Here is a 13,036-nt window from a genome sequence, read left to right as displayed (position 1 = left end):
AAAACTCCCATTTGTTTCAGTGGTTTATAAGTAACTACTTTCCATACATATTTTAATGTTCAAACTGTCCAGAATGACCACTGGGAACCTCTTTCAAGTGGGACCGTGGTCTTCCAACAAACTCTCATCACATTTTATTTTTAACATCTTTTTTTGTACAAGATGCTCTGGACTCATCCTTTTGCTTTCCTACTCTATCCTGAAATCCATTTCTTCAACAAGCCCAGGTAACTTTTAGTGAGTAATAGCAAACAGAATCACAATGTATCTATTCACTTTTGCATTGGGTGGCACTTAAATGATTTCCAGTTCCAAGCTTTTATAAGAAAGCTCCGCTGTCTAAATACGTCTGCATATTTTGGAAGGTATTTACTAACTTATGCTGGGTATATAACTAGGAATGGCAATGTAAAATTGAGCCCACTCCACTTGGGGTTATATGCATAGGAAAAATGATACCAGAAGCCCCCCACAAAATGGTTTTATTCATAATTCATGTATGTTTATATATGTGTACTTAGCTTTAGATGTTGCCACATTCTCAAAGGCTTGCAACATTGATTTAGGTCTATCAGAGAGAGGATATCTCAGATCCCACTGGGAGGCCAAGATAATCAGTGGCAGGAGTAATGGTGGCTTATTGCTGTCAGTGACCAGAAAGGGCAAAATGGCCAAACTACGGAGATGAGCATCTCTGCAGAGTACTGTTTTAAGATATGCAAAAGCAAATTCCCAAAGTACACATTTCCCACTCTCTTTGGGATTGTTTCTGTCTCGGCCCTGACAATGTGGAAACACTTCAGGAATGGAGACTCTTTTCTTGGGTACCAGCTCTTCCATAGTGATTAAGGCCACTGCTTCATTTTTAAAGGCACCTCCCTAGGGGATAGAGGAATAACGTAGGCACAATTCATATCTTCTGGCCGCTAGAGATTCATTTATAATCCTAAGGCAATCAATCCCTGACCAAGCCAAGAGAATAAATATCTCTTTTTCTCCATCTTGGGAGTCACTTAGTGTCTAAGTCATTTGAGATGGATGGCTACCTGCCATTTAGGGAATCAGGCCAAGCAGGAAACTGCTTTGGGCCAGCAAAGTAAACTAATCCAGGACTTTAGAATTAGATTCTAAGCTTACTGTGGTAAGTAAGAAACAGCTTAGGCCTGGCCAGTCACTGACCAGATGGCTATCATCTGTCCTACAAAGCTAATAGAACATGGTTAGAATTGAAGATGCAACAGAAGTACTTGGTGATGTGAAATTCTAAATAGAGGAAAAGTACATAGGACATACGTACAGAGAGCCTTGGTGTATTACACAGCCACAGTTATGCCACACCCTGAAGAGACCCCAGACTGAGAGTAATGGTGACACCCCCACCCCATTGCTGTACTGGTGTATTAACTGCAGTGGTGCTCTTCTCTCCTGTCCCCGCCCCCAGGTCTGTCTGCCGAAGGTGGTGCCAAGCGCCAGGAGCACCTATCTCGGTTTTCCATGCCTGACCTCAGCAAAGACTCTGGAATGAATGTCTCAGAAAAGCTGAGCAACATGGGCACTCTCAACTCCTCCATGCAATTCAGGAGCGCCGAGTCTGTCCGCAGCCTGCTGTCCGCACAACAGTACCAGGAGATGGAGGGGAACCTTCACCAGCTCAGCAACCCCCTAGGGTACAGGGACCTGCAGTCCCATGGAAGGATGCACCAGAGCTTTGATTTTGATGGCGGCATAGCGAGCAGCAAGCTGCCGGGGCAGGAAGGTGTGCGCATCCAGCCCATGAGTGAGCGCACCCGGAGGAGAACTACTTCCAGGGATGACAACCGCCGCTTCCGCCCGCACAGGTCCCGAAGGTCCCGACGCTCACGCTCAGACAACGCCCTGCACCTAGCCAGCGAGCGGGAGGTCATCGCTCGGTTGAAGGAAAGGCCCCCTCTGAGAGCCAGGGAGGACTATGACCAGTTCATGCGTCAACGGAGCTTCCAGGAGAGCCTGGGGCAGGGGTCCCGGCGGGATCTGTACAGCCAGTGTCCCAGGACTGTGTCAGACCTGGCTTTGCAGAATGCCTTTGGGGATCGATGGGGACCCTACTTCACGGAGTATGATTGGTGCTCCACCTGCTCCTCCTCCTCAGAGTCCGACAATGAGGGCTACTTCCTAGGAGAACCCATCCCCCAGCCAGCCCGCCTGCGATATGTCACAAGTGATGAGCTGTTGCACAAGTACAGCTCTTACGGTGTCCCCAAATCCTCCACCTTAAGTGGCAGAGGACAGTTGCACAGCAGGAAAAGACAGAAGAGCAAAAACTGTATCATTTCATAATGTGATTGGGATCGGGGAATGGGGGAAGTTGGAAGCGAAGAATGTAGCCGCAGAAGCGTGCACTGTTGGGAATTCTCAAGTGCTCTTGGGGACGGTTCGTAGGGGAAAGATGGAGAATGCTCTCAGTTGAGGGAGGCAAGGCTGCAGGTTGACTTGGTAGATACACTTGATGTCACAGTTTTGGGCATGTTAAATATGATTTGCACCTTCCACTTTGGAAAACACCGGCAGTGGAGGCCAGGGTAGGCCATGTCCTTCCAAGGTGGAGTGGCCATTTACCAGACGACACATTGTAACCTGCTCACTTAGATTCTTTCTGGTTCTCTTCCTTTTAGGACCCCTTTTCCAGTAAATACTTTATTAGCCAGGACCCCCAACTAAGTTATTTACATGTCCATTGTAAATGCAATGTAAATGAGAGTTCTGATAAAATATTTTTGTATTTTGTAATAACAAAAGAATTTCTATATCGTAGGATCAGTGGGGACTTGCATGCATGTCCACCATTATCTTTGAGTGATAGTACCTGGTGGCCCAGGAACACCTGGCTTTTGTTGTTGGTTTTGGTTTGGTTTGGTTTTCTTTCTATACAAATCTGTTACATGTCAGTGAGACTATTTTCAGAGAAATAACATTCAATTTGGCTTTTTGTGGCTGAAAAAAAAAATAACTATTCTACCCAAAGCATTTTATGCTCTAGTCCATTGAAAGGAGTCGTCTTTAAGTCTGTTCCCACTCTCGGTAGAATTTATTCTCTACAAAGTAAGTAGGGTTTTTTTTTTTATTGCAAATGTCGCTTTTGCTGATTAGAGATATCAACCAGTGTCAGTCCAGTTCTGTGAGAAATGCCATCCCTGTTTGGAACCTTGAAGTTGCTTAATGTCGATCTGTCCCTTGGGGGGAATCAAAGTGACTGTGAGTGGTGCCAATGTGTGCTGTCAGCATGGCGTTGTTTTGAATGTGGAATTATTGTTTGGTGCTCATGTGTCCTGGATTGTATTTTCTGCTTTCTACTTCCCAGGCAGACAGAGCTGCTGCCTTAGCCTGACAACTGTTAGTCCTCATAGCACGTGAGCTTCGGCGTTTGGCACTGAAGGACAGAAGGATGCTGCGGAAGCGCTCTGGGTACGGCAGTGTGGCGCACTTTACACTTGGGTAGGGAACAAGGAGATTTGAAAACACAAAGCAGGTAGATGTTGAAGGGGGGGGATATGAAGGAAAGTCAAGGGAAAAGAACTTGTAGAGAGAAAGAAGAGAGGTGACAGCCACCTTAACTAGTCCCCACTGCCTTCGAGAGAATCCAGTTTGACAAGCTTGGTCGCCACAGGGGCTGGCTTATTACCCAGGAGGGTCAAGCTGCTGAGTGGTAGGGTAAGAACATGGGAAAACAGACCTTGTGGCAAGAGAGATTTCCATTTTGAACTTTGAGGACTGTTGTTCAGACAGACAGGCTCAAGAGTGAGTTTGCTTAAAGAAGACATTTCACTGCCCGTAGAGTAAATATAGAGTGAAATAAAACTTCTTGCCTCGCTTTAGTTTAAAAAAAAACAAAAACGAAGCACTTGCTCTTGGTCCATTCTCTTCCTCTCCTCAGTGGATTGTGGCAAAAATCCACTGGAGGACCCACCTTTTGTGAGATGTGCTGTCCCCGTAATGCACAGTGTGTCTCCGTGGCCATTTGCCATGATAAGGCGAGCATGGTCTCTCTTCAGTATAGTACTTAACATTTTCTAGGGTTTTTTGGGTTTTTTTTTTTAATGGAGAGAATGTGAAAAGGGGCTTCTCAGACGCCATCCTAAATGGGTCTGGGGAAACAAGGACTGAAAGGGATGTGATGATGATACTCCAGGGTGTATTAAAATGATTTGCTTTTTAGGTATTACTATGACATTTGTCATTGTCACTGATTTTTTTAGAAGAGCAATGGGAATGTTGGTTGTGGCTGTTTTCCGCATGCTATCTTCATATCTAAATGTTTCATTAATTATCCGAGCCTCTGGAGAATTAACGCTATTACCTTTGTATAGTAAGTTAATAAACTGCTTGGCAAACTGTTTAGGAGACAAATAGGCAGCGGTGAGCCACTGAAGTGGCTGGTTTCCGGTAGACATTGGGTGAGTCCAGTTTGGAGCTTCAAGTTTGTTGATTGGTGAGAACTAAAAGGTATTATTGGGCAAGGAGAAGAGAGGGAAGTAGGTCATCTAGCCAATGGCTGAAACCATGTGTCCTCTCTGGCCCCAAATCCAATGAAAGAAATTCTCCCGTTGAAAGTTTTTTCCTTACTCTGTCCTTGGCAGAGTACCTCTTACATTTCCCAGAGACAGTTTGAGTCACCCTCAGCCCGAAGAAGAAAGCAGCCTAGAAACTGCTTCAGGAACATCAAGATCATTCTGGTCAAAACTGAGCATATAATGAGATACAGGCTTCAGGGTCCAACTGTTCACCAGCAAGACCACCTCCTTCGATTTCTTCCCATTCTAAATGCAGAGAGGCGCCTTACAGAGAAAGCCATTTGAAGAAGGCCAATTCTTCACAATGGTCGTGGGCCCTTCAAGTGACTGCCCAGTAATGGGCAGAACGTCACTGAACTAGAATTTCTTTAGCTTTAGGTAATAACTTTGCTTAGAGCTATAGCTCTACGGTTGAGTTCATCTCATACTGCTGCTGCCAGATCCAACACCAGCTAAGCCAGCACTCTTCTCCAGTCCAAGGAGTGTGTAAGTGATGGTAAGTTTCCTGAGTGGTCTTGCTAGGGCATCCCACCTTTGGTACTGTGAAAAGGTTCCAGGCTGACACGGTAGCATTGAGTGTGGCCTTCGGGGGCCCTCCCTTCCTTCTGTCCTATACAGTTCTGGACTCTCTACCGTGTGTGACGGTGAAGGGAGGTGAGGAAAATCAGACCTCACTTCCTGGCTTTTAACATGCACAAAGGAGAATTGCTGGTGTTGGTTGTCTGAAACCCTCTTTCCACATTCTGTACTCCATCCTTCACTCTCCCAGCAGCTGTGTGAGCAGTCTGGATTTTTCTGATATGGAAAGTCATTTTTTTTTTTTCCTATAGAATGCTCCTCCTACAGAGCTGTAACAAGATGGCGTTTCCTACTCCTCTTCTGAAAGTTTCTGCTCCTTATGGCCTATTAGCCATTTTTACCTTCAGGTGGAGCCAGTGGTGGCGTGAATGTAGCGCTTGCCCTGCTCTCCTTGCCACCTCAGCAGATGATAGGCAATGGATTAGTACAGACTTTCCAAGGAAAGTAGAGTCTCGTCCCAGGCATCTTCACAACTAGTCGGACAGGCCTAGCTGACTGGAGCCGGTCTTCTCTGTCTTGTGACACATCTTAGACATGAGCTGATTCTTCCCTGGGTCCCTGGGAAAGAAGCAGTACACCAGACATCTAGGAAGCAGCCATCATTAACAATGGGGAGACTCCATTTCTTCGTCCTCCCACACTGTGGAAGCTAAAGGAAGCTGACCTCTTAGGCCAAACAAGGCCCTCTCTGGCCCACTTTTTCATGCTCAGGGTCTTTGCCAGTTTTGTGGGCGGCAGCTGCTCACTTTGCTGAGGTCAGATATGAATTCTTCTGTTTCCTCATCTGACCCCTCCTTATAGGGACCTAGAACACTTACATTCCAAAGGGCAGTGTCCTTTGCACGCTCCTAAAGAGACCAGACGCTGTGCTCCACCAAGATCCACCTACAACCAAGGAAAGAGGAAAACTGAACCAGTGGCCCAAATGTCACATGCAGGCAGAGTCGTTACTGGCCCCTGTGTGGTATCTCCAGGCTCTGCACATCAAGTTCCACAGGTTTCCACTACTGATCTTGAAGGCAGTTGCAGATTAGCACCTTTTGAAAAGTTCATCTCTTTGAGCATAAGGCAAGTGGGAATGAACCCTTTGCCTTCCCCTCAGCGGTTTGCCCCGGAGTTTGTCTGTATGACCGTCTAGAAGCCATGAAGGTCAGGCTGGAGGAAGGATTGGTTTCTTTTTCTATTTTCTCCTGCTAGGAATCCAGTCATCACAAGCCCCCTATGGAGCATGACTCACCGTTGGAAGCTATTGCTGTTATATAAATTCATTTCCTGCTTCCAGAACCAGCCTCCCTCGGGGGAATAAAAAGGAGACTGGAAAGGTCACATGCTGCTAGCAGACATTTCTATGGTTCAAATGTGATGAACTCACAAGACAGATGTCTAGTTCTATCTTGCACATTTTCTAAGGAAACCTTTATGGTCTGGGCATTTGGCCATGGCATGTTCAATAGGTCACCGATCAAACATTTCTAAATTTTGGGAGATTGCTTGCCAATAAGACCTCCTCTTGAGTCTATCTACCTGATTTCCATAGTTTTCAATAAAGTATTCTGGTTTAATTCTGACCCTGAGGTAACAACCTAAGACCTATGACTCCTCTGTATTCTTCAGCAAACTAGGCCAGCATCTATTCTCTTAAACTCATTCCTTCCTGCACAGAGTTGCTTTGCCCAGATCCTATTTAATTCCACATGCATAAACAAAACCTCAGAGGGCCCGAGAAGGTAAAGCAGGCTGGAGTCTGTGTTATCTGTAAGTGTCAAGCTGTTTGTTAGGAAGGCCTGTCACAGGCCTTTGGCGTGGGCTCTGCCAGAGACTGTTCTGAACACTTTGCTTGAGATCCGTGCCCTGTAAAGTGGATATGATGTTTTACTGATTCTGTAATACATTTGTAAACTTCCAATAAAATTTGAATAAAAGAAATGATGTCACTCTTCTCAATTCTTGCTCACTTTCCAGATTTCAAGAGTGGTCTTAGCCTTTGGGAATCTTAAAGAAGAGGAAAAGCATGTGTGTCAGAGAGTGATATTTACAGCAGGAACTTGAGCCTAATTTAACAACATGATTATCCAGAAAAATATCAGTAGCAGGTTCTACCCTAGGACCTAGGACCTCCCCCGTCATGGGCTTTTGACCAGGATTACAGTAGCGGGCATAAAATTGCTTCCAATAAGACTCAATCCAACTAGAAATTGGTTGGTTACTCCATAATAAGCACTATTGCACCGCTGGGCAAATCTTGCCTGGCAGGTTGGTTTTGCAGCATGCTGGGTAAGCATGCTGGTCCAGCACTGGGTGAGCAAGACCACTAGTGTCTTTCCTCTCCCTTATACTCTGGGGAGCACCTCCTGGCACTCTGAAAGCCAGCCAGCAGAGGGGACATTCCCTCTGAGGGAATTCTGAGATTGACTTCTCTATGTCCTTCACCCAAAATATGTTGTGTCTTCAGCAACAGGATCTTATCATGTGGTTATTGTGGGTAACCAAGGGCGATGGAAATAGCCTGACTTGTTTTGAAACCCTCTCAGACACTTTTTTAGGTTGTGTTTTGCAATTAGCTTTCTAGCTAGTTTCCCTGTGACTTTTTCATAGATCCTCTTTTTTTAATAACCCACCCACTCTCTTCCATATCCCTTCTTTATTTTCATAACTGTTCTACCCCTCCACTTACACTTTTTAAGTTGGGGTGTGAGATGGTAGACTTCTATATGGCTTTTCATACTCGGTTCTTTGGGTTATCCCTCCTCTTCACCCCATGATTTCCTCATACTCCCATACCCTCCTTAATCCTTTCACCATCAACATTCTACCTCACTACTTTCATTTTACCTAAAACTTACTACCCCTTCCCCTTAATATGCTCCCCAAAAGGCACCTTTCTTGTTTCCTGGATTCCACTTGTATTTCAAATTAAACACCAAATAAAAGATTTGAGGCTAGGATCTATATGAGAGAAGACATATGATGTTTATCTTTCTGGGTCTGAGTTACATCACTCAGTATACTTTTTCCAGTTCCATCTATTTACCTATGAATTTAATGATTTCATTTTTTCTTTAGCTGAGCAGTATTCCACTGTGCATATGTACCACATGTTTCTTATCCGTTCATCTGCAGTGTATATCTAAATTCATTCCATTTTCTGGCTATTATAAATAGAGCAACAGTGAACATGGATGTGTGAGTGTCTCTGCAGTAGGATATAAAGTCGTTGGGTAGATGCCCTGGGGTGGCAGGTCTATTTCTAGTTTTTTGGTTTTTTTTGTTTTTTTTTTTTTTTTGAGAAAGCTCCAAACTGATACCCAGAGTCGCTACACTAGTTTGCACTCCCACCAACAGTGCCCAGGAGTCCCCTTTGCCACATCCCCAGGAGCGTATGTTGTCCTTTGTATTCCTAATGGCGGCCATTGTGCCTGGAATGAGACAGGATCTTAAGGTAGATTTATTTTTTATTTCCCTGATGGCTAAGGATGACAAGTATTTTTTTAAAGTGTTTCCTAGCCATTTTTCATTTCTTCTTTTGAAAATGTTGTTCAGTTGTTAAGCCCATTTTAATTGGGTTTTTATTCCTTAAGCTTTTGTGTTTTCTGACTTCTAATTCCAGTGACCATCTGATAGAGATTTCCTTCTGTTGTGCCCGACGCCTGTTCACAGTTTCCTTGGCTCTGCAGCAACTTTAGTTTCATGAAGTCCTGCTGTTGATCCGTGGCCTTATTTCCTGTGCTACTGGAGTCTTATTTGGGAAGTCCTTACCTGTGCCTATAAGGTGAACCGTGCTACCTGCTTTCAGCTCTAGAAGTTTCAGGGTCTTATTTGGAGGTCCCTGTTCTATTTAGAGTTGAGTTTTGTGCATGGTAAGAGATAAGGATCTAGCTTTATTTTCCTGCATGTTAAAATCCAGTTTCTCCAGCATTTTTAAAGATGCTATTTTTCCCACTATAAAATTTTGTGTATCTTTCTCCAAAATCAGGTAAATGTAGTTGTATGGACTTATAACTAGGTCCTCAACTTTCTTCCATCGAACCATGTGTCTGTTTCTGTACTAATGCCATGCTGTTATTGTTACTATGGCTCTGTAGTACAATCTGAAATCAGTCATGGTGACACAACCCACAATGTTCTTTTTCTTTGGGACTGGCCTTGCTTTTGATGACTCCATGTAAATTCTTGGAGTGTTTTTCCCAAGTCTGTAAAAAAATGGCTCTGGAATTTCAGTGGAATCTGTAGATTGCTTTCAGAAGGATGGTCATATTCACATGTTAACTCTTCCAATCCATGAACATAGGAAGCTTTTCCATCTTCTAGTCTCTTCTTCAACTTCTTTCTTCATTGTCTTAAAATTGTCATTGTACAAGTCTTTCTTTTTCCTCATTAAGTTTATTCCTGGTGGGGTGGATGGAGGAGGGACTTTTGTGTTTGTTTGATAGGACAGCTGATTTTTTTTCTTTTATTTTGTGTATTTGTACCTCCCCATTGTGTGGTGTGTGTGTGTGTGTGTGTGTGTGTGTGTGTGTGTGTGTGTGTGTGTGACTATTGTGAATTATACTGTTTCCCTGATTTCTTTTTCAACCTGTTCGTTATTGGCCCATAGGAAGTCTAGATAGATAACAGTGTTTTCCAATTTAAAGGAGTAATAGTGCCTTAGACTCCTTAACGAAGCCATTGGCATTTCAAGTGCTATCAACTGCGCATGCAGAAAGCAAAAATCAAGAGTTCATGGCCCTGAATTATAATCAGATGATTTATAATATAATGAAAGAACTATCATTAAGGAAGTGGAGATTTAAGAATAATCAAATCCATATGGATTGGGAAAATGTTACTGAGAAATAAGTTTATATTAGCAAATGGAATAAATTATCATATTTTAGCATACTTCCTTCATGGGCCTAGTGCTAATTACAGTGTCATTGTTTATTGGAAAATGTGCCTAAGCAAGCAAGGACAAAATCAGGGCACACTTAGTGGGTAATAGGACTCTGTACTGAATTGGAAGTAGACTGCATGCTACACACAGTTAATAAAGCTCCAATGGCAGAAAGCACAGAGTTGGGGAATAACAACGATGCTTTCTATCCAATAACAAAAATATTCTAGAAAAGAGCAAATGGTATTCTGGAAAATGCTGCCACCCAAAGTTCTGAAGACAGTAAGGCTGTCCATTTGTCCTGGAGACAGTAAGGATGTCCATTTGTCCTGACATCTAGAATCTTTTATCTCTCTTATCAAGTGGAAAACAGATCTTTTTACCTGAAAATAAACACCGTAAGATTACCTTGGGGGAGGGGGGAGGATGTCAAAGAAATATGGATACACACCTAAGTCAATAGTAAATTTCCCTGGTGTAGAAAGAAAAGGAATTATTGTCCTTTTCTTTCAAAATTATTGCCAAAGGCCCAGAAACTGAATTGGTCCATTTATTTATAAGTCCTACCTATCAAGTTTTCTAGGTTGTTTCTCTGTTCTTGAAAAAAAAATGAGGATTTGAAGAATTTTATATACTGAACATGTTTTTGCCCACCAAATACCCATGTGTCCCAACTCTCATACCCAAGTTTTGCCCCCTTGCAGTCTGGCAGGATTGTGTGATTGGTAAAGTAAGGCAGTGTTCAGCCTCTCTCTCTCTCTCTCTCTCTCTCTCTCTCTCTCTCTCTCTCTCTCTCTCTCACACACACACACACACACACACACACACACACACACACACACACACACAGCACAACTCTGGCCATACTGAACTAAACGTCCATGTTGAGATGTTTGATCATTGCATAGAAGCAGGTGGATCCCTGAGTCACATAAAAGAATTGCTTTTAAAAAAAAATAAATCCTTCATCATGTTAAACTGAAAAAATTCCAGAGGAAACTTTGTATTCTAGCATAATCCAGCCCGCTGTGGCCAATACATGGAGATCAGTACCTAATGGTCTCCCAGGTTTCTTTCAAATCTAGAAGATATGGCTAGGAGTATCATCTGATGATCAGAAGTTCTGAATGCTGATGGAACCAGCATTTTGGATACTTTTTTTGGGGGGAGGGGAGTTGCTTAATTGCTTTGATTTGGATAAAAATTACCCTTTAATTAGAGCCTGCAGCTGTGCTGTTGGCCCTGCAAAAATACAACCTGGGGACTAGAAGCCGCAAGGAGGTGCTCACCATTGTACTCACAAGTAAGTGCTCAATAAACATTTGATGAGTCCAAGGTGTGAAAGAACTAAACAATTAGGATGCAAAGATTATGAAAAGTGTGTTGAATCCTTAAGTCACCCTTAGGCTAGTCTTGAAAGATGAAGAAAGACCTCCCCCTCCATAGAATGGCAGAGGCTATGGAAGAAAATCTCTGAGCTGAGTTCAGTAGACGGCATACCCACTACTCGGGTAATTATCAAGTCCCCGCTGTGGACTTTATTCTAAGGCTATGGAGAGGGAAAAACAGCAAATCGGATGAATTACCAGTCTCACTGGGGGGTCTGCTCTGCTTATGCTAGATCTTATTCCCAAATCTAGAATTTGCTTCATGACAATAATAATAATAATAATAACTTCACTTATCTGATTATTTGAGTTATCTGATTAAAAAAATTAACTCATAGAAGAAGAGCAATATGCCCACTTAACAAACCACTCCTGTTTGGAACCATGACTCCTAACCTGCCTGCCTTTGGATCTCTTAGGAAACCCTCTCCTCCCTAGGTGTTCTGTGAATTGAGTCCATGGCTCCTATCCTCCAGCCTTATCCTAAGAACCTCCAACCACATGCTAATGAAGGGTGCTTCCTTCTTCAATTGCTTGGCCAATGCCTGGGTCTATTTCTTGTTGTTTCTATAACCACGCCCCCAGCCAAGAGTCCAGAAGAATGGGTGTTTTCAAGAGGGTGTCTGTCCCCAGAGAAATGCTCCAGTCATCCTAACTGAAATTTTCACTGTGATGGCCAAAAGACCCTAGAAATCAGGGGATTCTTCCTAGGGATGCTCCTGATGGTGTCATCTGAGATCACTGGGAGCAGCAAAGCTCCTTGGAGCTGTCTTACGTGAAGTTTCTCCTCTTCCCCTGACTGCGGGGTCTCCACACAGCTGTAAACAAGCTGTAAATGTGAGCTGGCTACCCTTGAAGAGCTGGGGTGGAGGGGAACTTACCAGAAGTCACTGAGTATTTTGAAAAAACTCAGCTTTGCCCAGAAGACATGCCTGCAAAGCATGTTTTTGTAACAACAGGCTTCATCAGAGCAGCCTTCTTCCTCCTCCTCCTCTTCCTGCTCTTTATTCTAAAAAATTAATGCCATGCAAAGTATTTTATAAATAATTTGTTTTTAATGTTGAGGCCAAGTGTGGGACATAATAGCTCCGAGCAGCAACAGGTTTCAACCTCACATGCTGACATCTGCACATAAAGCCCTTTGAGTGGGCAGTGAGCTGCTTTGAAGAGGACAAACTGTAGAGGAAGCCTGAAAAGAAATAGGACCCTGTGGAGCAGCAGCGCCAGGGATCACTGGGTCTTACTCTGCCTCCTTCATGGAGTCTGCTTCTGCTCCTTGCTTCCATCCCACCTCTGAATGTGTGCCTATGGCCCGTGGTGGTATTGAAAGCTTCTTGCTTCAGGTAAAGAACAAGCACAATATGAGAGCAGCCACATCCAAGATGATAACCAGTACAAAGGAGCCTTTGTGCATCTTTACCCAGAGTTCCCCTGCTGAGCCAGGAAGCTCTGGACCTGTGGTGGGTGGGGAAGTCACACAGGCTCCTCCACTTTCTAGCTTCGTGGTTCTCCAAATTCAAAATCAGAGCAGAGCCCTATTGTGGAATGTTATTTTAAGGTGTATTACATTTGTGGAACATTTGTTTTAATGATGAAAAAAGTGTTGCATTCTTTTATGTTGCATTTAACTCTGTGAAGCTGTGTTACTTTGC

The 13,036-nt window shown here is 43.6% G+C and overlaps 1 protein-coding gene across 1 annotated transcript in view; it reads left to right on the top strand.

Annotated features, from left to right (window-relative positions):
* Prickle2 (prickle planar cell polarity protein 2) overlaps positions 1-7,065 on the top strand; it is a 342,949-nt gene extending 335,884 nt beyond the window's left edge. Inside the window, 1 exon segment of the mRNA XM_052721435.1 lies at positions 1,442-7,065. Coding sequence (XP_052577395.1) covers positions 1,442-2,316 — 875 coding nt within the window. The 3' untranslated portion in view covers positions 2,317-7,065.
* The last annotated feature ends 5,971 nt before the right edge of the window (positions 7,066-13,036 follow it).

Source organism: Peromyscus californicus, unplaced genomic scaffold, assembly GCF_007827085.1.
Source record: "Peromyscus californicus insignis strain IS unplaced genomic scaffold, ASM782708v3 Scaffold_6__1_contigs__length_162567912, whole genome shotgun sequence".
Taxonomy (NCBI): Eukaryota; Metazoa; Chordata; class Mammalia; order Rodentia; family Cricetidae; genus Peromyscus; species Peromyscus californicus.
This window is presented reverse-complemented; position numbering and strand designations above follow the sequence as displayed.